The sequence below is a fragment of the Phacochoerus africanus genome, chromosome 3 (assembly GCF_016906955.1).
Source record: "Phacochoerus africanus isolate WHEZ1 chromosome 3, ROS_Pafr_v1, whole genome shotgun sequence".
NCBI classification, from domain to species: Eukaryota; Metazoa; Chordata; class Mammalia; order Artiodactyla; family Suidae; genus Phacochoerus; species Phacochoerus africanus.
In genome coordinates, this window is record NC_062546.1 from 159,465,682 (window position 1) to 159,492,474 (window position 26,793).

General features: G+C 37.7%; 1 protein-coding gene across 2 annotated transcripts in view; it reads left to right on the top strand.

Annotated features, from left to right (window-relative positions):
• Positions 1–26,793, top strand: part of WDR75 (WD repeat domain 75) — a 42,869-nt gene that overhangs the window by 5,292 nt on the left and 10,784 nt on the right. For both annotated transcript variants that reach the window (XM_047773049.1, XM_047773050.1), the window contains exons 3-11: positions 6,027–6,092; positions 7,320–7,410; positions 11,393–11,517; positions 12,817–12,887; positions 13,834–13,953; positions 14,436–14,524; positions 24,666–24,824; positions 25,578–25,637; positions 25,731–25,846. In XM_047773049.1, the coding sequence (XP_047629005.1) occupies positions 6,027–6,092; positions 7,320–7,410; positions 11,393–11,517; positions 12,817–12,887; positions 13,834–13,953; positions 14,436–14,524; positions 24,666–24,824; positions 25,578–25,637; positions 25,731–25,846 (897 nt within the window). The remainder of the gene's footprint in view (positions 1–6,026; positions 6,093–7,319; positions 7,411–11,392; positions 11,518–12,816; positions 12,888–13,833; positions 13,954–14,435; positions 14,525–24,665; positions 24,825–25,577; positions 25,638–25,730; positions 25,847–26,793) is intronic.

Genomic DNA, 26,793 nt, shown 5'->3' on the forward strand with positions numbered 1-26,793 from the left:
CATATTTTAGATTCCACATATAAGTGATATGATGTGGTATTTGTCTTTCTCTTTCTGACTTATTTCACTTGGTATGATAAGCTCTAGTTGCATCTATATTGCCGCAAATGTCATTATTTCGTTTTTTTATTCTGTTGTATATATAATATGTACCACATATTTATCCATTCATCTGTCAGTGGACATTTGGGTTGTTTCCATGACTTGTCTATTGTGAATAGTGCTGCTGTGAACATAGGGGTGCATGTATCTTTTTGAATTACAGTTCTCTGGATATATGCCTAGGAGTGGGATTGCTGGGTCATATGGTAAATCTATGCTTAGTGTTTTGAGGAGCTTCTATACTGTTTTCCATAGTGGCTATACCAACTCGAATTCTTACCAACAGTGTTAGGAGGGTTCTCTTTTTTCCACACCCTCTCCAGCATTTGTTATTTTTAGACCTTTTTAATGATGGCCACTCTAACCTATGTGAGGTGGTACCTCATTATAGTTTTGATTTGTATTTCTCTAATAATTAGCAATATTGAGCACTTCTTCATGTGCCTTTTGGCCATTTGTATTTCTTAGAAGAAATGTCTGTTTAGGTTTTCTGCCCACTTTTCAGTTGGATTGTTTGGTTATTTTTGTTGTTGTTGAGTTATATGGGCTGTTTGTATATTTTGGAAATTAAGCCCTTTTCAGTCCCAACACTTGCAAATGTTTTCTCCCATTCTGTTGTCTTTTTGTTTCATTTATGGTTTCCTATACAAAAGCTTATCAATTTCATTGGGTCCCATTTGCTTGTTTTTATTTCTGTTGCCTTGGGAGATTGACCTTGGGAAACCATTCAAGTCAAAGAATGTTTTGCCTATGATCTTTCCTAGGAGTTTTATGGTGTCTAAGTCTTTAGGACATTTTGAGGGTTTTTTGGTTTTAATGTGTGTGCATTTTGTTTTTTGTTTATTTGTTTGTTTCTTTTTAGGGCGGCACCTACAGCATATGGAAATTCCCAGGCTAGGGATTAAATCAGAGCTGCAGCTACCGGCCTACACAGCCACACCAGATACAAGCCATATCTGTGACCTATATTGCAGATCATGGCAATGCCAGATCCTTAACCACCAAAGCAAGGCCAGGGATAGAACCTGCATCCTCATAGATACTAGTTGGGTTCATTTCCGCTGAGCCACAGCAGGAACTCCTTGAGTTTATTTTTGTGTATAGTGAGAAGGTATGTTCTTACTTTATTGATTTCCCTGTGGCTGTCCAGCTTTCCCAACACCACTTGTTGAAGAAGTATAAATTCTTGCCTCCTTTGTCGGAGATTAATTGATCATAGGTGTGTGGGTTTATGTCTGCCTCTCTCTTTTGTTCCATTGATCTGTATGTCTGTTTTTGTGCTAGTACCATGCTATTTTGATTCCTTTCGCTTTGTAGTATAGTCAGAAGTTTGGGAGAGTTGGCTTTGTTCTTTTCCTTCAGGATTGCATTGGCAATTCTGAGTTTTTTATTATCTGATATAAATTTTAGAATTATTTATTCTAGTTCTGTGAAAAAAAGTCATCGGTAATTTGATAGGAATCACATTAAATCTACAGATTGCTTTGGGTAGTAGGGCCATTTTAACAATATTATTTCTTCTAATCCAAGAACATGGAATATCTTTCCATTTATTTAAATCATTTTCAGTTTCTAATCCCTTTCCGATATTTCATTATTAGTTTAAAGAAATGCAGCAGATTTCTGTATATTAACCCTGTGTCCTGCCACTCTGCTGAAATCATTTATCAATTCATATCATTTTTGTGTGGAGTCTTTAGGGTTTGCTATATATAGTATCATGTAATCTACATGTAATGACAGTTTTATCTCTTCTCCAATTTCGATACCTTTTATTGCTTTTTTTTTTTTTTTTTTTTTTCTGTGGCCAGTACTTCCAATATAATGTCAAATAGAAGAGATGATAGTGGGCATCCCTGTCTTGTTCTAGATTTTAGCAGGAAGGCTTTTTACCTTTTCACCATTGAGTATTACATTGGCTATAGGTTTGTCATAGATAGCTTTTATTATGTTCAGGTATGTTCCCTCTATACACACTTTGCTAAGAGTTTTTGTCTTGAATGGATTTTGAATTTGTTCCACTTCTAGTGATCAGTCTAGTCATCTATTTCTTCTTGAGTCAGTTTTGGTGGGCTGTATGTTTCTAGAAACTCACCTATTTCTCTAGGTTGTTTGTTGGCATACAGTTGTTCACAGTATTCACTTAGGGTTTTCTGTATTTCTGTGGTGTTGGTTGTTGTGTCTCCTTTTTCATTTCTTACTTTGTTTATTTGGGTTCTCTCACTTTTCTTGGTGAGCCTGGCCAGAAGTTTGTTAATCTTGTTTACCCTTTCAGAAAAGCAGCTCTTTCTTTTATTATTTCTTTCTATTGTTTTTTAAATTTTTATTTCATTCATTTCCTTTCTAATCTTTATTACTACTTCCTTCCTTCTGCTCACTTTAAGTTTTGTTCTTTTTGTCTAATTCTTTTTTTTTTCCTGTTTTTTTTTTTGTTTGTTTTTTAGGGCCGCATCCAGGGTATATGGAGGTTCCCAGACTAGGTGTCCAGTCAGAGCAGCCTTTGACACAGCTATAGCAGTACCAGTTCCAAGCTGTATCTGCAACCTTCACCACAGCTAACAGCAGCGCCAGTTCCTTAACCCGCTGAAGTGAGGCCAGGATAGTACCCGCAACCTCATGGTTCCTAGTTGGATTCATTTCTGCTGCGCCATGACGGGAATTCCCTTTTTTTCTAATTCTTCTAAGAGGCAGTTAGGTGGTTTATTTGAGATTTTTCTCTTTGTTTTTTGTTTTTGTTTTTGTTTTCCTCTCTTTTTAGGGCTGCACCAGCAGCATATGGAAGTTCCCAGGCTAGGGGTCAAATCAGAGCTACAGCTGCTGGATACAGCCATAGCAACATGGGATTCAAGCCACATCAGTGACCTACACCGCAGCTCACAGCAATGCCAGACCCTGGACCCACTGAATGAGGCCAGGAATTGAACCCATATCCTCATGGATACTAGTTGGATTTGTTTCCACTGAGCCATGATGAGAACTCCCTGGGTTTTGTTTTTGAGGAAGTTATGTATCATTATGAACATCCTTCTGAGAACTGCTTTGCTGCATAGCATAGATTTTGTATGGTTGTGTTTTCAATGTTATCTGTCCCAAGGTATTTTTTAATTTTCTCTTGATTTTATTGTTGACCCATTGGTGGTTTTTTGTTTGTTTGTTTTTTGGTTTTTTTTAACTAGAGTGTTGTTGAGTCTCCATGCAACTGTTTTTTTTTTTTTTAATCCTTTCTCTTTCTGTGGTTGATTTCTGGTTTCATGCCATTGTGATCAAAAAAGATGCTTGAAATAATTTTTATACTCCTATTTGTTGAAGCTTGTTTTGTGCCCTAGTATGTGGTCATAGAGACTGTTCTTGTGCACTTGAATGTGTATTCTGGGTTTTTTTTTTTTTTGGATGTAATGTCCTGAAACTCAATGAAGTATAACTGTTCTATTGTATCACTTAGGATCTATGTTGTCTTATTGATTTTTTTGGTAGAAGATCCATCCATTGATGTCAGTGGAGGGTTAAAGTCTCCTACTGTTACTGTATTCCCATCAATTTTTCCTTTATATGTCTCTTAGAATTTGTTTTATGTATTTTGGTGCTCCTATATTAGGGGCATAGATGTTGGTGAGTATAATATCCTCTTCATGAATTGATTCTTTTATCATTAAATAGTGTTCTTTCTTTATGGCTTTGTTTTGAAATCTGATACCTGATATGAATATTGCAACTCCCACTTTCTTGTCATTTCCATTCTCATGAAATATCTTTTTCTATCCCCATACTCTCTGTGCCCTAAGGTGGGTCTCTTTTAGGCAGCATATTGTAACTCTTGTTTTTTTTAATCTATTCTGCCATTCTCTGTCTTTTGATAGGAGCATCCCATTGACATTTAAGGTAATTATTGACAGTTAGGTATTTATTACCATGTTAAGCCTTGCTTTCCCATTCATTCTCTGTTTTTCCTTTGTCCCCTTCTTTTTGTTTTTCCTTTTGTGGTTTGATGATTTTCTTTTGTGCTATAGATATGTCCTCTTCTTTTTAGTTTCTGTGAATCTGTTGTGTTTTTCATTTCTGGCTTCTCTGTTTTTCAAGTATGTTAACCACTTCCATTATCTGCTTGCCTTAGACTGGTAGTCATATAGACTCAAAGGCACTCTGGTGGGAAAAAAACATATACATTTTCTTACTCTCCTCCCCCACATTTTATGTTTTTGATGACCTCTTTTATATCTCCATGTTCAACCTTTTGCTGTTCATCATGGTTATCATCACTTTCAAAGAAATTTTTTTCTTCTTTTTTTACTCTTTGTACAGGGGCTTATTTAAGTGCCTTTAGAATGTTCTTATCTTTAGCTTTTGCAGTTTTTATTACAGTATGTCTTGGTGTAGGTCTGTTTTGTTTCAACTTGTTTAGGACCCTCTGTGCTGTGGGATCCAAGCCACATCTGTGACCTACACCACAGCTCATGCCAGATCCCCAGCCCACTGAGCAAGGCCAGGGATTGAACCTGCATCCTCATGAATGCTATTCAGATTCATTTCCACTGTGCCACAGCAGGATCTTGCTGTTGTCTTATTTCACTAAGTATAATATTTCTAGGTCCATCTATGTTTTAGATGACAGAATATTATCCTTTTTTATGGCCAAGTAATATTCTATTACTTTAATGTGTATATGCACACACACACCCCCATATCTTTATCCATTCATCTATTGTGCTGCTTCCATATCTTAGCTATAAAATAATGCTGTTGTGAACATTGAGGTGCATGTTTCTTCTTTTTTTCTGGGTTTTTTTTTTCTTGTTTTCCAAGGGCTGCACCCGTGGCATATGGAGGTTCCCAAGCTAGGGGTTTAATCGGAGCTGTAGCTCCTGGCCTGTGCCACAGCCGTAGCAATGCCAGATCCAAGCCACATCTGCAACATACACCACAGCAAGGCCGGATCCTTAACCCACTGAGCAAGGCCAGGGATCAATGTGTAAATATATTTTCAGTGTGTTCATGTTGGGAGGTGAGTTCCACATCCTCCTACTCCACCATCTTCCTTTCAAAAAACTCAAAATTGAGTGAAGTGCTTTCACAATAACATCAACGAAGAAAATTTAGGGTGACCTTAGTGAAACTCAGTCCACTGGGACAAAAAAATGGGCCTTCTGGTGTTACTGGGATATATCAACAGACCAGTATCATAAAGTGTTGGTTATAGGTTTGCAATAAGATAAGTATAGAAATTGAGTATCTAAAACTTTAGCTCACTTGGACATAGCCATAGCCTCTAAGTACATAACTTTGATTGTATTTTATGAAAATATTGGTCCTTGATGAGTTGGATTTTTTTTAAGACATCCTCATATCATTTGAGAAACATTCCTTAATACCCATGGAAGATGAAAGCAGTTCTGCTAATAAAGGCCTCGGTTCTCGGAAAATGTCAGTTAGCTCTTATGTGCTTTTCTTTTCTGCTTTTTTAAGCCACACATGCAGCAAATGGAAGTTCCCAGGCTAGGGGTCAAATCGGAGCTGCAGTTGCCAGCCTACACCATAGTGCATGGCAATGCCAGATCCTTAACCCACTGAGCGAGGCTAGGGATTGAACCTGCCTCCTCGTGGGTACTAGTCGGATTGGTCACCCCCTGAGCCACAATGAGAACTCTCTCTTAGGTGCTTTTTATAACTCAATACCTTCCCATCTCCCTCCTGAAGATAGAAGATTGACTTTTTTCCTTGTTTTAAAGCTTGAAATTGATGGATCTGCTTTCTGCAAAGAATTGTGATAAGATTTTTTTTTTTACTTCATAAAAACAATGTAAATGACTTACTCTTTATAGCTAAAAATGACTTAATGAACAGGCAATACCTTCTATATTGGCACTTAATTAGATATCTTAATGTAGTTCTTTTTTTAAATCACTTTTGTACCATTTTTACCCGTTTAGCTATATTCTTGTTCCTTTGATGGCACGGTTAAACTGTGGGACTATGTAGATGGCATTCTGATAAAGGTACGTGGATCAAGCTTCCCTTTTGATTATTTGAGCAAGAATGTCAACATAATTTAATGACATATTGTTTCCTGTTGTTTTTTCTTTTTATAGCCACACCTGCAGCAAATGGAAGTTCTCAGGCTAGGGGTCAAATTGGAGCTGCAACTGCTGGCCTATGCCACAGCTTGCGGCAGCAATGGATCCTTAACTCACTGAGTGAGGCCAGGGAATGAAACCATACCCTTGTGGACACTGTTGGGTTCTTAACCCACTGAGTGACAGTGGGATTGAAAGGCCTAATCTTTTAGATAGCCTTCCTAAGCAAGTCATGAAATTCACTAACCGTATAAGAAAAGATAAATTTATCTATACAAAATTTTAAAAGTCTAACCAAAAAGTAAGCAATGAAACTGAAAGAAAATATTTACAAGAGTTATTATCACCAGTATGCAAAAAAAATGCCAAAAACCAATAAAGAGAAGCTAATGACCCAATGGGAAAAAAACTGACACAGAATAGGAATACGTAATACACAGAAAACAAGACACAACCATTAAACGTGAAAAGAGGTTTAAGCCCATTAATAATTAAACATAAAGGAGGTAACAACGTTTTTCCCTGTCAGTTTAGCCAAGCTGCAGATTGAAAAAAAATATAGCAAAGTGTAGAAAAACAGATACTTTTGTACATGGTCAGTGGGAATGAGACTGAAAATGAATAAATATGTTTTACTCCAGCAGTCTCACCTTTAGGAATCTCTTGTTGAAATAATGGCAGGTGAATATAGTTCTTAAAACTTGTTCATAGAAAAGAATGTAATACTCGAATGTAATACTTTTCAATTTTTTTAGTTTTTTTTTTTTTTTTGGCTGCACCCACAGTATGTGGAGATTCCCAGACCAGGGATCAAACCCATGCCACAGCAGTGACCCAAACTGCTGCAGATACCAAGCTGGATCTTTAGCCTGCTGTGCCACAAGGGAACTCCAGAATGTAATCTTGTTGTTAGTTATAATTTGATGTTCAATAGAATTTTATATACAACCATTGGGGGGGAAAAAAAACAGATCTATAACAATTAGCTTGAAAGTCTGTTCAGCAAAAATATATTTCGTGTCTCCTAAAGCCTTTCTTCTGATGTTGACGGTATAGCAAAATAGATGGAAAAAAATCCCTGCCCATTATGGAAGTTAGGGAAGAGGCACCAGGAGATGAATGATTAATATGCTGCTTTTTATCTTTCAGACTTTCATAGTTGGATGTAAACTCCATGCCCTCTTTACTCTTACGTATACTGAGGATTCTGTCTTTGTTATAATAAATAAAGAAAAACCAGGTATAGTAAATTTACTTTGTTTCATATAGCACTGAATGGCTCTTTTCACATTTTACAGTTTCTCAAATGTAACATTTTGGTTTTAGTCTAAAGTTAACAGTTTTTGGAGTTGGTGTTTAAATTGCTTTCAACATTATTACATATTCTTAAATATGTAATGAGGGAATGATAAACTACATGGTTGCAATAATAGACTCCAAGTTTAAAGCCGTTCTACAATGTGACTTCCTACTGAACTAAATCTGTCATTCTGAGGCATCATTATCATTTTAGTCATCATTAAACATCCATTTGTTGATTTTGAATCTGTAGGAAATGGTATAGAAAGCAGGCTAGTAGGAACTAATAGTGTGGCTAAATTACTGTTATTATACTGTCATTATCATTGGAACAATATTCCATCGAAACTACCATGTTTCAGAGCATTTTAGGAATTCTAAATGTAATCATCAGTGATTACAAATAATTGTCCTTTAGCAGTGAATTTAATAACATTAGCATATTGACATGGAGGATATATCCAGAGAATTTTTGTAATCTCAGACCTCAGCCACTGCACTCTGTGCTGAATATAGTTGTATTCAGAATTCAAAGTATAAAGCAGCCTTAAACTGGTTACTGGACAGTCAGTTAGATTGGCTCACAGCTCCTTAGCTAAGTGAATTCTTTCCACAGTGGTGCTGGTGCTGGTTTGGAGTTTTTTGGTTTAGGGTGGGGGAATTTGGTAGTGGCTTTTTGTTTGGGGTTTTGGGATTTTGTTTTTATTTGTTTTTGCTTTTTTAGGGCTGCACTGAGGGCATGTGGAGGTTCCCAGGTTAGGGGTTCAAATCAGAGCTACAGCTGCCAGCCTACACCGCAGCCACAGCCATGCAGGATCCGAGCCACGTCTGCGACCTCCACCACAGCTCACGGCAATGCCAGATCCTTAACCCACTGGGCAAGGTCAGGGATCGAACCCACAATCTCATGGTTCCTAGTCAGATTCATTTCTGCTGCACCACAACGGGAACTTCTGTTTTGGGATTTTTTTGTTGTTTGTTTTGCTGAGACAAATGTGCAGATTGTTATATGATGGACTTTTAAGTAACTTGAGAATAGTCAAAATTCTGAGAGCTAAATCTTTTTTAGTTAAAAGTAATTTGGTACCAACTCTGTTAATGAGTACTATTTTATCTAACAAAAAATGTGACATGAAGTTCCCTGGTGACCTAGCAGTTAAGGATCCAGCATTGTCGCTGCTGTGGCTCGGGTCAGATCCTTGGCCCAAGAACTTCCACGTGCCACAAGAATGGCAAAAGAAAAAAAAGGCAAGAAGGAATAAAGCTATATGTTCAGTTTTCTTATGTGAACCACAGACCATCTCTAAGAGCCATTCCAAAAAATGTTCCAGGGCCAGATCCTTAACCCACAGCAAGGCCAGGGATCAAACTCGCAACCTCATGGTTCCTGGTTGGATTCATTAATCACTGAGCCATGACGGGAACTCCCTGACAATATATTTCTTAAAATGATTAAGTTGCCTTACCAGATGACTTTAAATATAATAGTTTTCTTTTCTTTTTTTTTTTTTGTCTTTTTTCTATTTCTTTGGGCCACTCCCGCAGCATATGGAGGTTCCCAGGCTAGGGGTCGAATCAGAGCTGTAGCCCCCGGCCTACGCCAGAGCCACAGCAACGCTGGATCCAAGCCACATCTGCAACCTACACCACAGCTCACAGCAACGCCGGATCGTCAACCCACTGAGCAAGGGCAGGGACCGAACCCGCAACCTCAAGGTTCCTAGTCGGATTCATTAACCACTGCGCCACGATGGGAACTCCTATAATAGTTTTCAATCTTTAAGTTCTGTTTTATATACAAATAGAATTATTGTGAATTCTTTGTCTACATGCTTACTGAAAATTCAAGTTTTTTAATTTCCTGGCTGACAGTTGATTCACTAGGTCTGAGATTTGGTCTAGGAATCTGCATTTCATGTCTCCCCAGGTGGTTCTGCTCATGAATCTAGTTTGGGAGCCACTCCCCATACTCAACTACATGATTTCTCATTTGGAAGGGTAGTTGCCAAGAGCAGTAACAAAACTTTGTACCCATATCACGGGAACAAGTGATTCTTAATACTGACTGCATATTACAATCACTCTAAGAACTTAAAAAGTAAGATTTTCTGTGGTGGGGCCTATTCGTTTATTTAAATATTTGCCCAGTTGAGTCTAATGTGTAAGCTGGTATAGGAAACTACAGATCTAAAGTAAAGATCATAGTCATTAGCCTTTTAGAGTCATCTGTGTAAACGTCAGATGCTCTATTCTAATCTGAATTATATTCATGATGGGATCTATTGTTAAGTCTTCGGTACTTGGAACATAGTGGACTCTCAGCATGTGAAAAGATCCTCTGTGATTGGAATCTCAAAATATATATAAATATACATCCTTACTTCATTTGTTTCATCTTCTTTCCGCAGTCCAAAGCCAGAGTGTCTAATAGAAATTTGTATAAATCATATTGAAATATCCTTCACTGGTTTAAAACAAGTTTAAAAACAAGTTAATCTTTTATTTACACATCATTTTTTTATGGTGGCATTTCTTGACTCCTTGTAATTAATTCATTCAACAGCTAATTAAACACCTACCACGAGCCAAATGTTCTAGTTGCAAAGAACGAAACAGACAATAATCCCAACAGTAAGCTGACTAGATCAGTCGCATAATCCAAAAAGATGACAGGTATTCTAGAGAAAAATAAAATGGGAAGGAAATAGGCAACAAGGGAAGAATACATACCAAATAGGGTCAGAGATGCTCCTGAGAGGAAGAATAAGTTATACAGCTATATTGGAAAAGGACATTCTAAGAGCATTGCCAGCATGTTTGAGGAATAGCAGGGAGACTGGATTAGAGTAAGCCAGAGGAGAAGAGATAATGTAGAGCATTGTAGGCCTTTGGAAGGACTTTGTCTTTTGTTCTGAGTAGATTAAAAAGCCATTGAAGAATTTTGAGCAAAAGAGGGACATGGTCTTAGTGGTAATAGAACACACTAGCTCCTGGGTTGAGTAGGGACTAAAGACCAAGGGTAGAAGTAGAAAGAGCTGTGAAGAAGTCACTACTCCTGATGTTTAGGATATGAAGCATGATCCTTGCCTTAGGGTAGGTGGTAGTGGTAGAGGTGGTGAGAAATGATTAAACGTGGGGTGTCTTTTGAAGATAAAGCCAGTAGGGTTTGCCAGTGGTTTGGTGTGGGACATGAGAGAAGATAGAGGTGACTCAAGGATTTAGTCTAAGAAGTTAGGTAAAGGGTAGTGCCATTTCCTCCACAGGGGAGTGTGAGAAAGAATAAGTTTGGAAAGGAAAATAAAAATTTGGGATTTAGGCGTGAGGTTTGAGATGACTGAAAAGGCTAGAAGAATTGAGTACAGAGCATGAAAAACACGCTGGAAAACAAGAAAATGGTAGATTGATATGATAGAGGATTTTGTGTTTATTATAAAAGTCTAGGAAGATAAAGAGATAGTGTAGTGAAATAATAGCTATTTTCCCTTGAGAAATTTTTTTAATGAAATGGAAAGAGAAAAGGATGTCAGTTTTACGGAAATAGAGAGTTATTCTAGGAACGTGTGACAAGTACATAGCATTTCTGAAAGTTCTAAGGTGGTTTGCTGCTTTTTGTCTGCTCAGTTCACCAATATATCATATTCCATCTCCATTTAGCTCAGCTCAGTACTTTGGAAGGCAGAATGCACCAGTAAAATAAATTGTTTTCTATTTCTACATGTACAAATAAATATGAGTTTTAGAGTTAAACTTCCACTTAAAACTTGCAAATTCAGATGAAGAGTACAACTTGTTCACGATAGCATACAATTATTATCTTGACATCAAATTAATTCCGGAATACTAATTAACAGTTTTATATGAACAAATGTGCATCTTCACTTTCCCTAGAGAAGCTTAATATTAATATAGCTGCCTTTGGCTAGATGTGTTTCAGCTGGTTTCAGTGAAACTACCAAAATCATCAAGTCAGGAAGTGGAAGCTAAGGAGCTTTCCATTGTTTTGGATTACATAAACCAGTCACCCAAGTGCATTGCCTTTGGAAATGAGGTAACATTTGTTTTGTTGGTTTTCTTCTTTGTACATAAGATCTCTTTTCTGTAATCTTTCCTCTGAGTATTTTATGTTACAGTGATTTAATATTTTTGTTAGTAACTAAGAAGTCTATCTTATTACTTTAGCATATATTTGTGGTATAGATTTTTCTTGGACCATTCTAACTTTTGTATAGTCTGTCTTCTTTGTACACAAATTGGCCAAAAAAAAAAAATCAATATTTTGGGATTTGTACTGTATTAGCTTGTACCATTTATAAGCCACTTAAATCCTTTCATTGTAGATACGTCTTTCAAAAATATGACCTCCGTGTCTATAAATAATACGCCTGTATAAAAAAATCCAGAAACTGCAGAAAAATATCGTTAAAAAATTAAGCTTCACTAGTAATATTTGAGGAATCTTTTTCTAGACTTTTTCCTAAACATACTTTTTCCCAAACCAGGTGATTATATCAAGGCTTTTTTATGTTTATTTTCTCTTCATATTGCAGCATGTGTATGCGCTTAAATGTTAATCAGAATAATGATTATATGATGTTCATATCATGATTTATTTAGCCATCCCTTATAAATAACCACATTATTTATTAAAACCAAGTACCAACAAAGCCCCTAGATATCATTTTAGCGGCATTTTTCTTTAGTCTTAAGTTTAGTAGCATTGTTTGGGCTTTGTTCTGAAAAGGATTAATTTATAGATTAAAGAAACTCTTAGCATTGTAAACTTCATTATTTTTCATCATAGTCATTAGCTAAATACAGATTAAAACCACAGTGAGATAGCACTTTCACATCCACTAGAACAGCCCAAATTAAAGAGGGACGTTGAAAGTATTTGCCATCTTTTTTGTATTCTGTTAATAGAACAGGCAGAAAAGTAAGCTGCAGTAATAGAAATCAATAGTTGCTGGCAAGGGTGGGGGCATTGTAAATAATCGGAAAGAGGAACAAGGAAACATTCCTGAGGCAAGGAAAAATGTTGTAAATCTTGATTATTTATGGTGGTAGTTATATGGATCTATACATATGTCAAGTGTTGCATTTTGTATAAAATTTATGCCTTAATAGAAAAAAATTCTAATCATTATACTATTTTTAGGATTTAGAACCTGTGTTCATCCTTTAATTTTTTATGAAGTGAAGTATCCTTTCCATAGTTAAATTATATCATTTCACGTTAATATACCTGCAAAAAGTTTGTTGTTACTGTGTTAACTTTTGTAATGAGAGTATTTCTTCTTAAAGGGTGTTTACTGTTGTTGTGAATGTTATCTTCTTTTTGAAATATCAGGGAGAATATGTTGCTGCAGTACGGGACTTTTACTTGTCTGTTTATTTTTTCAAAAAGAAAACAACATCAAGGTAAGAATGCCTTTTTGATAGCTTTATTTACTTGAGTTCATTGTAATTGTATCCATTCTCATACCTGCAACCCAAAACTGTTTCTGTTCCTCTTATAAGTAATTGTGAAACCACAAAATACATAGTTTTTAACCCTCAAGGGGTTAAAATTGTTAGTCACACAATCTAGGGAGCTCTTTCGCCCCAAATCCCTCCTTATACACTTAGATGATGCTGTGCATGGTATCAAAAGGCCTCCCTAGGTGATCTTCATTGTCATTTTATGTCTGTAGAAATGAATATGGTCTTTGGGGATACCTGAGTTTGAAATGAATCAAATTAGGAGTTCCCTTGCGGCACAGCAGGTTAAGAACCCAGCATTGTTACTGCAACGGTTTGAGTCGCTGTTGTGATGCAAGTTCGATCCTTGGACTGGGAACTTGCACATGCTACAGGTGTGGCCAGAATATAAATAAATAAAATGAGTCAAATTAGCCCATTCAACCTTGCTGTACCTAAAATTAATATATATTTTAAATGTGGATAATATATTTGTTTTCCTTTCCAGTATAATAAGGATCTTGACATCTTTGGACACATGAGCCATTCACATCAGATATGATTTCTTAAGCTTGTCCATACTTCATGCTATAACTTGGCTTTAACAAGAAATTTGAACAAACTGCCAAGACAGAAAGCTGTCTGCTGTTTACCTCACTGTCAGTAGCCTCCATAGACAAATTATTATGGTCTAATGTTGTACATGTGAAGTTTATATTGTGAATTAATAATGTTTACAAGACAAAATTCTCAATTCTCAATCACAGTTTTTCTTAAAAATCACGCATTTATGTTCAGTGAATTCTGAGAGCACTCCAGTTTGGGTTGATAAGCGTGGGGCCTACCTTTTACTTAAGTACAGTTCACCAAGTCTTTAATAATCAAGGGAAATGTTTTTTTCTTCTAGATTTACTTTATCATCATCCAAAAGTAAGAAACATGCTAAGAACAATTTTACATGTGTAGCATGTCACCCAAAGGAAGATTGCATAGCAACTGGTCACCAGGATGGCAAAATTCGTCTTTGGTCAGTTAACTCATGAAGAGCATGGTTGTCATTGATTTATTTTAGATTAGTCCTGCAGAATAGGGGTATTTCTGGTGCAAGGAAAAGGATATAACTGAAGGTTAACAGCTGATAATAAAAATTAGGCTTTGCTGGCATCCTCCCTTTCTTTTATTAGTGTACTCTTCATTGCACAGACTTACTGTTTTAGGATTTCAGCCTTTGGCCCTGGGACTGAAAATTTCCATTTTGCTTATAATCATTTTATTAAAGAGAACTTGTTGTTAGCCTTTAAGTAAAAAGGAAAGAGAGACAATAATGAATATTGAGCTAGTAGGATACTAGGATGGTCTATTTGCAGAAGTGACTGGTTTACAATTAGAAAATATGCTTTTTGCGTATTAAGGGCAATAAGGCTTGATATGGTTCATTATATTTAGCATGCCATTGTTTTCCCAACATACACCTTTGGCCAAATTAAGAATTTTGCTTTTCTCCAATAGGAGGAATTTTGATGATGAAAAGAAATATACATACACATGTTTACATTGGCACCATGACTTGGTTATGGATTTGGCCTTTTCAGTGACAGGTAAGTACAAGTTTAATAATTAAAATGAACTTTGGAAGTATGTGAACCAAGTATTTTAATTCATGATATTTATAGTTTGAAAGATTTAGAATTGCATGGGCCAAATGAATTGTAAGCACTTAGATGTATATCACCCTTGTGCTTTGGGCTTTGCTCAGTACAGTACCATATATTTGAGGTTTCAGGTATACTTGTGATAGTCTCTGTTATTAACATACACCTATTTATATTACCTTTTTTTAATGTGTGCGTACATAGCTAGGTGTTTGTTGTCCATAAGTATAGCCATAGTTTATCAGCAAAGATGGCTATACTGATGCTTTACATCCATTATCTTATTTAAACCTTGAGCCTATGAAGACAAGCATTTTTTTTATATTTTTATTAAAGAATAGCTGATTTACAATGTTGTACAGATTCTGCTGTACAGCAGTGACTCAGCCATACACACACACACACACACACACATATACACATACATTCCTTTTCTTATATTATCTTCCACCATGATCTGTCCCAAGAGATTGGACATAGCTCCCTGTGCTCTATGGAAGGACCTCATTGCTTATCCATTCTAAATGTAGTAGTTTGCATCCACTAATCCCAACTCCCAGTCCATCCCACTCCCCCTGCCCCCATGAGAACCCCAAGTCTGTTCCTTATGTCTGTGAGTCTGTTTCTGTTTTGTAGATAGGTTCATTTGTGTCATATTTTAGATTCCACATATAAGTGATATCATACAATATTTGTCTTTCTTAGTGTGAGAATCTCTACTTGCATCCATATTGCTGCAAATGGCATGATTTCCATTTCTTTGAATCCTCTTTAATTTCCTTTATTAATGTTTTATAGTTTTCCAGGTATACCTCTTTCACCTCTTTGGCCAAGTTTATTCCTAGGTATCTTACTTTTGGGCATATGATTTTAAAAGGTATTGTTTTTATATATTCCTTTTCTAAAATTTCGTCATTAATATACAGAAATGCAACCAGTTTCTGAATGTTCATCTTAAATCTGTGCTGAATTCATTTATCAGATTAAATAGTTTTTGTATGGAGTCCTTAGGGTTTTCTGTGTACAATATCATCATCTGCATATAGTGACAATTTTACTTTTTCTCTTCCAGTTTGGATACCTTTTATTTATTTATTTATTTTTGATCTGATTGCTGTGGCTAGGACTTCCAATTCTATGTTGAATAAAAGTAGAGAGAGTGGGCATCCTTGTCTTGTTACAGAGTTTAGGTGGGAAGGCTTTCAGATTTTTTCCTGGTATTATATTGGCATAAATGACTTTTATTGTGTTGGGATATATTCCCTCTATACTTTGGTAAGAGCTTTTATCATGAATGGTTGTTGAATTTTTTGCAGATGTTTTTTCTGCTTCTGTTGAGATAATCATGTTGTCTTGGACTTTGCTTTTGTCATTATGGTGTATGACATTGATTTATTTGCATATGGTGAATCTTGTGAACTTGGGGTGAATCCCACTTGGTGTTGGTGTGTGATTTTTTTTACGTATTAAATTTGGTTTGCTGGGTTTTTTTTCCCCTTTTAGATCTGTATAATGGCTTATATAAGTGACTACTTTCCAATTGTGATTTCCTCTTTCTTCTTCCTATTTCTTGTTTTTTATTTAGAGAAGCCCTTTCATTCATTTCTTTTAGAATGGGCTTAATATTTCTGTATTTTAGTTTTTGTTGAAGAAATTATTTATTTCTCCTATTTTGAATGATATTCTTGCTGGGTAGAGTATTCTAGGGTGCAGATTTTTCCTATTTATTTATTTATTTATTTTTGCCTTTTCTAGAGCCCCACCCGCAGCATATGGAGGTTCCCAGGCTAGCGGTCTTATCGGAGCTACAGCTGCTGGCCTTCACCACAGCCACAGCAATGCCAGATCCGAGCTGTGTCTGTGACCTATACCACAGCTCACGGCAATGCCAGATCCTTAACATGCTGGGCGAGGCCACGGTCGAACCCACAACCTCATGGTTCCTGGTCGGATTCATTAACCACTGAGCCGTGATGGGAACTCCAGATTTTTCCTTTTAGAACTTTGAATGTGTCTTGCCACTCTCTTCTGGCCTGAAGTGTTTCTGTAGAGAAATCAGCTGATAGCCTTATGGGGGTTCCCTAATAATTACCACTTTGTGTTTCTCTTGCTGCCTTTAGAATCCTCTCTTTATCTTTAAATTTTGCCATCTTTATTATAATATATCTCAGTGTGGGCCTATTTGGGTTCAACGTGTTTGGAGCTGTCTTTGCATTCCTGTACCTTGGTATCTTTAGATTTGAAAAGTTTTCAGACATAATTTCTTCAAATATATTTTCAATCCCCCTTTCTTTTTCTTCTCCTTCTGGAATCCCTATTATGTGTAGATTGGCCTGCTTTATTATTATCCTATAGATCTCTTATATTGCTTTCATGTTTTTTCATTTGGTGAGAAAACAAATGTCTGCTGTCCTAATTGGGTGATTTCCATTAGTTTATCTTCCAAGTCACTGATTTGTTCCTCTGCATTACTCATTCTGCTCTTTAGTGCCTTTAACTCAGTTTGCATTTCTGCAAATGAATTTTCTAATTTTTCATGTCTCCTCCTTATAGTTTCTAGTTCCTTTCTAAAGTTCTGCATTACTGTTTATATCTACTCTTAATTCTATCATATTCACCCTTAATTCCTTCAAGTATTTTCACTATCTCCTTTTTGAACTTAGGATCTATTAGACTGCAGAGGTCTGTTTCATTGCTTGCTCCTTCAGGTGAATTCTCCTGATCTTTAACTGGGAATGGTTCCTGAACTTCTTCATTTTGCTTATATTTTTCTTATTCTGTGAGTTTAGGGAAACGAAATACTGTAGTCTTGGGGGCTATTTCTATGCAAGAGCACCCCTTTGTATTTTGCGGGGGTTACTATTTATTTTTGGTATGGGAGTTTGGATATTTGCTGTCTCTTTCCTCAGTGAGAATAGGCTATTATCCCCTTGATAGGGTGGTGTGTGTTTTCAAGGAGAAGGAGGCAATAGGCAGAGCCAGTAAGTAGTCAGTGCCTAGTTGCTGGGTTCTTGACAGTAGCAAAGACTTGCTGGAAAGTGGCACAGACTACTCCTAGTTGTAGGGCCCTGGGAAGTGGCAATGAGCTTCGGGCGGATTTAGGCAGTGCCCGGAGCATTTGGCAGTGGCAGGGTGTGTGAGTTCCCAGGGGAGTAAGAGCAACAACAGATGGTGTTCAGTTGTGGTGCCCTCTGAGGTGTTTGAGGCCACTGTGGTGCCTGTTCACAGACCCCTAGTTGTGGTGGGCCACGCCTACCTCTGGAGTCAGAGATAACTATAGTGGTTTGACTTTACCACCTGTAGGCCACTCAAGAAGCATCCCATCCCACTTAACCCATGCAGGAGGTGCTGTACAGGCTGCTCCTAGTTGCAGAGTCCTGAGAAGTGACAGTGATCGGGCATGTGTATACAGTGCCCAGATGATTTGGCAGTGGCAGCAGCAGGGTGGGTGTGTTCTCAGGGAGAGTGAGAGCAAGAACAGGTGGTACTTGGTTGCAGTGCCCTCTTTGCTGACCTCTGAGGTGACTATGGCCACAGGTGGAGCCTGTTCACAGACCCCTAGTGGTGGCAGACCATGCCCCCATCTGGTTTCTGAGATGACTGCTGTGGTTTGTCCCTGCCTCCTGTAATCTGCTTTGCCCTCCTCAGTCCAGCTGCTGCACTTTTCTGGGCAACTTTGAGGTCCTTCTGTCTCAGCCAGTCTCCCTGTCAGTTGGGTGGCTTCCTAGTGTGTAGGTTCCTTTTCTCTTTCACAGCTTCTTCTCAGGAGTGGTAGTCCCATGCTGCTTCCTTTTCTCTCTCTCTCTCTCTCTCTCTTTTTTTTTTTTTTTTTTGTTCTACCCAGTTATATGGAAGCTTTCTTGCCCTTTTTGGATGTTTAAGGTCTTCTTCCAGCATTCAGTAGATATTCTGAGTGAATCATTCTACATGTAGATGGGGTTTTTTTATGTTTTTGTTTGTGGGAGAAGGTGAGCGCCATGTCTTACTCCTTCACTATCTCTGGTTTGTCAAAATTTTGTTGAGGATTTTTGCATCTGTTCATCAGAGATACTGACCTATGATTTTCTTTTTTGATAGTATCTTTCTCTGGATTTGGTATTAGGATGATGTTGGCTTCACAGAATGTCTTTGGGAGTGTTCCATCAAGTCTTTTGGAAGTTTAAGAAGGAGGGGTATAAATTATTCTTCACATGTTTGGTAGAATTCACCTGTGAAGCCACCTTGTCCTGGTCTTACCTTTGTAGGGTTTTTTTTAATTATTTTTACTACATATTCAATTTTATTTTTAGTTATTGGTCTGTTCAAATTATCTGTTTCTTCTTGATTCAGTTTTGGCGGGCTGTACATCTCTAGAAAGTTGCCTGTTTCTTCTAGTTGTCAAGTTTGTTGGCATATAGTTGTTGATAGTATTCTCTTATTTTTTTTGTATTTCTGCAGTATCCAGTGAGATTTCTCCTTTTTCATTTCTTATTTTGTTTATTTGGGTTCTCTCTTTTTGGTGAATCTGGCTAGACATTTGTCAATTTTGTATACCCTGTCAGAAACCAGCTCTTGGCTTTATTGATTTTTTAGGGGGTTTAATTTCCTTTTAATTTCTTCATTGACCCATTGGTTTTTCTAGTAGCATGTTGTTTATTCTCCATGTAGTCAGTTTTTCTCATTTCTTTTCCTGTGGTTGATTTCTAGTTTCATGACATTGTGGTCAGAAAACATGCTTGAAATAAATTTGTTGAAGTTAGTTTTGTGCTCCAGTATGTGGTCAATTCTTGAGCATGTTCCATGTGCACTTGAAAGAATGTGTATTCTGTGGGGTTTTTCGTTTGTTTTTTTAATGCAATGTCCTAAAAATATCAATTAAGTCTTAACTGTTCTCCTATGTCACTTAGGATCTCTGTTGCGTTACTGATTTTCTGTCTAGAAGATCTGTCCATTGATATGAGTGGGATGTTAAAGTCTCCTACTATTATTATATTCCCATCAATTTCTCCTTTTATGTTAGTATTTGTTTTATATATTTGGGTGCTCCCTTATTAGGGGCATATGTGTTGAGTGTAACAACCTCTTCTTCAATTGATCCTTTTATCATTAAAGTCTATTTTGTCCTTTTTTTCTTTTTCTTTTTTTTGGTTGGATAATTTATTTTATGATTGTGTACTCCTCTTTTTGGTTTTTGTGAGTGTATTCTTTGTTTTCCACTTTTTTAAAGTATGCTAACCCCTTCCTAAATCTACTTGCCTTAGCCAGAAGGTCATATAGGCCCAAATGCATTCTAAAAAAAAATACATCTAGATTTTTCTTATTCTCCTTGCCCACATTTTATAATTGTTCTGTCCTTTTTTTCCAATCTTCATGTTTATCCTTTTTGCTGTTTCTTTTGTTCATCATTGCTTTCACAGATAGTTTTTTTTGTTTGTTTTGTATCCATATACTGGCTTATTTAAGTAATTATTTTTTAGAACGGGTTTAATATTGCTCTGCTCTTTTAGTTTTTGTTGGTCTGAGAAATTCTCAGTTCTCCTTCTATTTTAAATTATAATCTTACAATATAGAGTATCTAGGTTACAGATTTTTCCCTTTCAGAATTTTGAATATATCTTGCCACTCTTTCTGGCCTGTTGCATTTCTGTAGAGAAATTAACTGATAGCCTTATGGAGGATCCCTTGTAATTAAGTCTTTGTTTTTCTCTTGCTGCTTTAGAATTCTTTATTTAACTTTTGCTATTATTATTACAATATGTCTTGGTGTAGGTCTGTTTGGGTTCAGCTTGTTTGGGGTTTTCTGTGCTTCCTATAACTAGGTATCTATTTCCTTCTTTAAATTTGGAAAGTTTTCAGCCATAACTTCTTTAAATACATGTATAATTCCTTTTTATTTTTAAATTTCTGGAATCCCTATTTTAAGTAGAGTGGCATGCTTTATAATATCCCATAGGTTTCGTATACTGCTTTTTTTTTTTCTTTTGGCTGTCTGCTGTGATTGGGTGATTTCCATTATTCTGTCTTCCAAGTCACTTATTCATTCCCCTGCATTATTCATTCTGCCCTTTAATGCAGCTAACTCAGTTTTCATCTCTGCAAATGAATTTTCCAGTTTTCTTGACTCCTCCTTAAAGATTTTAGTTCCTTTTTAAAGTAATATGTGTTAACTGTTGTTAGCCATTCTTAATTCCTTCAATGTTTTCATTACCTCCTTTTCAAAGTTGATGTCTGTTAGACTGCAGAGGTCTATTTTATTGTTTGCTCCTTTAGGGGAATTCTCCTGTTATTTAACTTGGAATGGTTTCAGTGCTGCTTCATTTTGCTTATTATTTTTCTTAACTGTGTGAATTTAGGGAAAACAATTATCTACTGTAATCTTGGAGGGCTATTTATATGCAGGAGTTTCCCTGGGTACCTTGTGAGGCCTAACTATTTTTTTTTGGCCTGAGGGCTGCTTTTGGTTTGGGTGCTTTCTGTCTCTGTCCTCAGTGTGTGCAAGCCATTATCCCTTAATAGGGAGTATGCAGGTGTTTGGCTTGTGCATGCTTCCAGGGAGGTGGGGGCAATGGGTGGCCCCTGCAGGCAGCACCTGGTTGCTGTGCTCTTGGCAGTGGTAAGGACCCACGGGGAAGTGGGTGGCAGGAGCTTCTGGTTTCAGGGCCCTTGGCAGTGGCAGTGACCCTCAGGGACGCAGGGTCAGTGCTTAGAGCCCTTGGCAGTGGTTATGGCAACCGTGTGCGTTCCCAGGGAGGTGGGGACAACAGGTGGTGCTTAGTTGCAGGACCATCTATGGCAACAACCCCAAGGTGACTGGGGCCGTAGGCTGTGCCCTCCCCTGGAGCCCAAGTTGGCTTCAGCAGTTTGCAGCCACCCCTGTAGCCCTTCAAGAGGCCTCCTGCCGCCTGAGAGCCCTCGCATGCACAGAGAAAGAAGTTCCTGTGGTGGTCTTGACATCCCCAACATGGTGCCTTACTTCTCTGGCAGGCCCAGTCTTCCTCCTGGACTCCCTTGGCTGTTGTGCACTGCTCCCTACCATCCCCAGACTGTTTCCACATAGCCAACCCCTCTCCCCAGAACTCATTTCCCAAGCCTCTTCTCAACCTCCAGCCCCCACTCAAGTGTCTCAGCTGGTGCATGGGGCAGTGGTGCCCATGGTCTGTGTGGCTCGCTCTCTCTGTTTTGCCCTCCTCAGACTGGCTGCTGTGTTTTTCTCTGAGGCTTCAGGGCCCCCCCCCTCTCTCCATCAGTTAGGTGGCCTCCCAGGATGCGGATTCCTTTCCTCTTTCACGGCTCCCTCTCAAGAGTGCTAGTCCCATCCTGATTGCTTTTTTCTCTTCTCTCTTTTTCCTTCTCTTCTACCCAGTTATGTGAAGGGTTTCTTGCCATTGTTAGAAATCTGAAGTCTTTTGCCAGTGTTCAATAGGTGTTCTATGCGAATCATTCTCCATGTAGATTTTTTTTAACGTGTTTGTGGGAGAAGGTGAGCTCCATATCCTACTCCTCCGCCATCTGGATCCTGCCTAAAAATAAGCATTAGTCTCACTTTACAGATGAAGGGAATGAGATTTGTAGTTGAGGACTAACTTGCCTAAAGTCACATGGCTAGTGAGTGGGATTTGGACCTAGGTCTATTTCAAATGTTTATTATTTAACTGTAAGATTGCCATATTAACTATTCTAAGGTAATTCAAATCTTCTGTTTAAGCTGCATGACAGTGGCTATAATGACTGAAAATATCACCTGGAAAGTAGGTTGATCTTCAACAGAAATTTGGAGAAGTACATTTTGTCCTTGCTTACTGTTAGCTCCCCATAACCTATGTTGTCAATGTTATGTTAGGTGTATTTTGATTGGTCTTCCAGAGAGGGGGGCTAGATACTCCCAAATACTATGTGCCTAGAGAAAATGGTTTTTCTTCCTGCAGGTCTCCCTAGAGACTGCCAGGGAATGTCTTAGTACCGTGTGCTCAGGATTCCTTCAGGATTACTTGGGTGTAACTGAGGAGCCTTAGGAAATAGGTATCCTCAGCCTACCTGTCGTGCTTTGAGTTTGGGGTGTGGTGACTGGTATATGAGGGTGGGACCCAACTCGACACACTTAGAGTAGTACAACAGGAATATAGCTGTGACATATGGGAACTAAGAAGAGAATTTCCATCCAGAGACTTAAACCCTCTGGATAAAACATACAGGCTACCTCCATCCTCCTTCACACCCCACCCCACAAATTCAAGTGCGGGTGTGTGTGGCCCTGCGTGTAGATACGTATATGATGTTCCAGGCAATGTCTTATTCTCTCCTGACATGAGGTGGTTTTCTTGTGCCCTTTCTTCTCAATTTCTTTTTCTCTGTTGTGTCTTTCTGGTCAAATCAGGGCCAAGATTAATATATATTGTCACTGTGACTTTCCTTTATTTTGTTGCCCTCACTCAAAAAAAAAAAAAGGCAAAGAAAGAATACAAAGTGCTCTACCCTGAGCCAGGGCTTTCATAAAGGAGGTACTACAGATCATCATATTTATTAAAGGGTTGAATTCTTAAATGAGAAGTAATGGTTAAATATATAGTACATAGTTGTCAGTGAAATGTCAGAATTGACCCTGTATATGTATAAGGCAGTTAATGGAAGAAAGAAATTGTGTAAATGAACTACAAATTATAGTTTCTTGAAAACTGTTTGAGTTAAGGAGTTCCCCGTCGTGGCGCAGTGGTTAACAAATCCGACTAGGAACCATGAGGTTGCGGGTTCGGTCCCTGCCCTTGCTCAGTGGGTTAAGGATCCGGCGTTGCCGTGAGCTGTGGTGTAGGTTGCAGACGCGCGGCTCGGATCCCGCGTTGCTGTGGTTCTGGCATAGGCCGGTGGCCACAGCTCCGATTCAACCCCTAGCCTGGGAACCTCCATGTGCTGTGGGAGTGGCCCAAAGAGATAGCAAAAAAAAAAAAAAGATTGAAAACTGTTTGAGTTAAGAGAAAAGTTAGCATTATAAACTGGCTCTACTTTGAACCCAGTCATGCTTGTCTCTGAGCATCTAATTATTCTTTCTAATCCTTAAGCCTTTCTCATCTCATTTCAGTGCTCTAGGACCTCAAGTTAATGTTAAATAAAAGTGGTATTGATGTTCCTCATCAGAGGGGGAAGGTTGTCAATGTTTTACCAGATTATTTGCTATAGATTTTCTATAGCTATCCTTGATGAAATTTTAAAGGTCGCATCAATTAGTAGGTTGCTGGGAGTTTTTATTATGGGTGTAGAATTTGTATCATTTACTTTTCCTGCCTTTATTAAGATATGATGATTTATTTTCCCTTTATTCTGTGAGTGGAGTTAATTACATTGATTTCTTTTTCTTTTTTTGGGGGGGGGGGGGTTTGCCTTTTCTAGGGCCGCTCCCGCAGCACATGGAGGTTCCCAGGCTAGGGGTCTAATCGGAGCTGTAGCCACTGGCCTACGCCACAGCCACAGCAATGTGAGATCCGAGCCGCGTCTGTGACCTACGCCACAGGTCATGGCAACCCCGGATCCTTAACCCACTGAGCAAGGGCAGGGACCGAACCCGCAACCTCATGGTTCCTAGTCGGATTCGTTAACCACTGCGCCACAACAGGAACTCCTGATTTATTTTTCAAACGTTAAAATGACCTTACATTTCATTTGGGAGTTTTCATCTCTTGTGAAATTGGCTTGTTTTCTTACGATGTACTAGTTTTGGTGCAGAATTATGCCAGTCTTTGAAACAAATAGGGAATTGTTCTTTTTCGTTACCTGGAAGAGTGTACATCTGATTTATTTCTTCCATAAATATTTGGAAAAATTCACGAATGAAGCCATCTGGGCTAAGAGGATGTTTGTTTCAACCACTTTTTCTAGTTATTAGCAGAGTTAGCAACAAACTAGATATTACTGCAAAGGAAAAAAATCCCTGAATCAGTGGTCTTTAAATCTTTTTTTGTCTTTCAAGTTTATTAAAAGATATAAAGACACTTGTTTGCATATTTGTAAAAGTAGTTTATTTCCCTAACATAGTAGGAAAAATTAAAATGTTCGTTATGTCTTTTTTTTTTTCTCCCCCAAAACACTATCCTTTTTATTTCTTTGGGTGGATGAGAAGGCAGCAGTCTTCTGAGTGGTGGCCGTGAATCTGTCCTCGTGGAGTGGCGCGAGGTGACAGAGAAGAATAAGGAGTTCCTCCCCCGTTTAGGAGCTACTATTGAACATATCTCAGTATCTCCAGCAGGGGATTTGTTCTGTACTTCACACTCCGATAACAGTAAGTCTAAATTTGTTGTCATGAAGAAATACAATTTGTGTAACTTCATTAATTAGCTGGCATCTGTAGGGAATGGAAAATAAGAGACTTCAAAGTAAGAGTAGCATAGGATTTAATAAGCTTTTTTTCTTCCATTCTTCCATTTCTCCTCTTTTCTCCACTCCCTTTTTGCCCCTAGATGCCACCAAAATCTAACATTTCCAGAGTTTTTATAAAAGTGTAGGGCTACAAATAAAACGACATTTTTGACAAACTGCTGTGAGATGTTCCTTTGAGACAGCCGTGATCTCAGTGTGGGAGTCCTGATTCTGACAGCAATGGAGGCAGTCTCCTATTCCTCTAGAGCACTTGGTCAGCCTGTTACAACTCAGCTTAGATGTAAGTCCCATAGCCCATTGCCTCCTTTCCCTTCACAAGAGAGCGTGACTGAGCAGTCCGTTAGTGCAGTGACTCAATTCAAGGTCAGCCGTCTCTTTGGGGGCATGTAAGTTTCTGAAATAACACTTAAAATGTATTCATAGTCAGAGCTGAAAACTTAGAAACTCCAACAGAAAAGCCTTCATCCCTGCTTCTGGTTTTTCTGTTAAATCACAAAATAAATTCCTCATTTTCTAGTAACACTCCAAGAAATTGAACATACTCAGTTGTTTTGTGTTCTGGTATATTTTAGAGTGATACAAATTGTTTTTTTGTTTGTTTGTTTGTTTTACTTGTTTATGTTTAGATGGTTTTTTTTTTTTTTTAAACCTACAGAGATAATAATTATTCAGCGAAACCTTGAGGCATCCGCAGTAATTCAAGGCCTAGTGAAAGGTATTGTAGACCTTGGTGGGTGTGGAATTGTGTACATTTTTAAAAGTGAATATTTGCCTGATTTCAGATATTATTTGTTCACTTCTTTTGCAGACAGCAAAATCTTTACTGGTTTGATGATTGATCCAAGAACTAAAGCTTTGGTTTTGAATGGGAAACCTGGCCACTTGCAGTTTTATTCTCTTCAAAGTGATAAACAGTTATACAATGTAAGATTTTGATTCGTTGCCTAGTCTTAAAACTAATGAAAATTCTTTACAGAGGCACTGAGGTCAAACAACTTACTTAGTAGTTTCTAAAGCAAGATCCTGTGCATGTGCTATTTGAATAGTCCTATCAGATGTTTTACAGCATGATTCTAAGGAGGCTACAGTTACAGGTGAAGTCTACATGTAAGCCAGTTGGTGTTCTTGTGTGGCCTCTTTGCCTATTTTATTGTTTCATACTACACTCTAATTAACTGTCACATATGTGCCTTTGAGTCACAAGGATAGTAAATGACAATATATAGATTGACAGTACAAATATGTATCTGCTTTGCGGTGAAACTGTCATATATATGAGCTGAAAATAAAAATTTCAATGTGGATTAAAGAGGGATGCTTCCTGTGATCCTGCTAAATGCAATCCAGACTTCCCACTTTTTCTTTAGTGTCCCACAGTACCTTTTACAGATTTCTGTCGTTGCTGCCTTAACACTTTATCATTCTCTCCATCACCTTTAAATCCCTCAGAGAAAGGAAATTTACTGATTTTTGTACATTTCTAGTACAGTGCCTGGAAATAGTAGGCACTTAATGTATTTTTAGTTAAGGAGATGAAGAAATAGAATTTTTAAAAATTGTGCATATAATGCTAGCTTACTTAAAATATTGTTCTTTTTTCACTTCTTAAAAAATTAGAGGTTTTATTTTTGCTCTCCTTATTTCTAGTGATGTGGAATCTAGCTTCAAGATTTTATGTAAAAGCTATTTCTAGAAACAAAAGAAAAGCATTACTGTAAGCTAAAGGTTTTGTTGTATCATATTAAGTGGATCATAGTCATTACTAAAATTCAAGGTCATTGAAGAATAATCACCACTGAATTGGTTATATAATGTGCTCCATTTTTTAGTGGCAGTGATGTCCATAAGGAATCATTAGTTTGTTTCTCTTT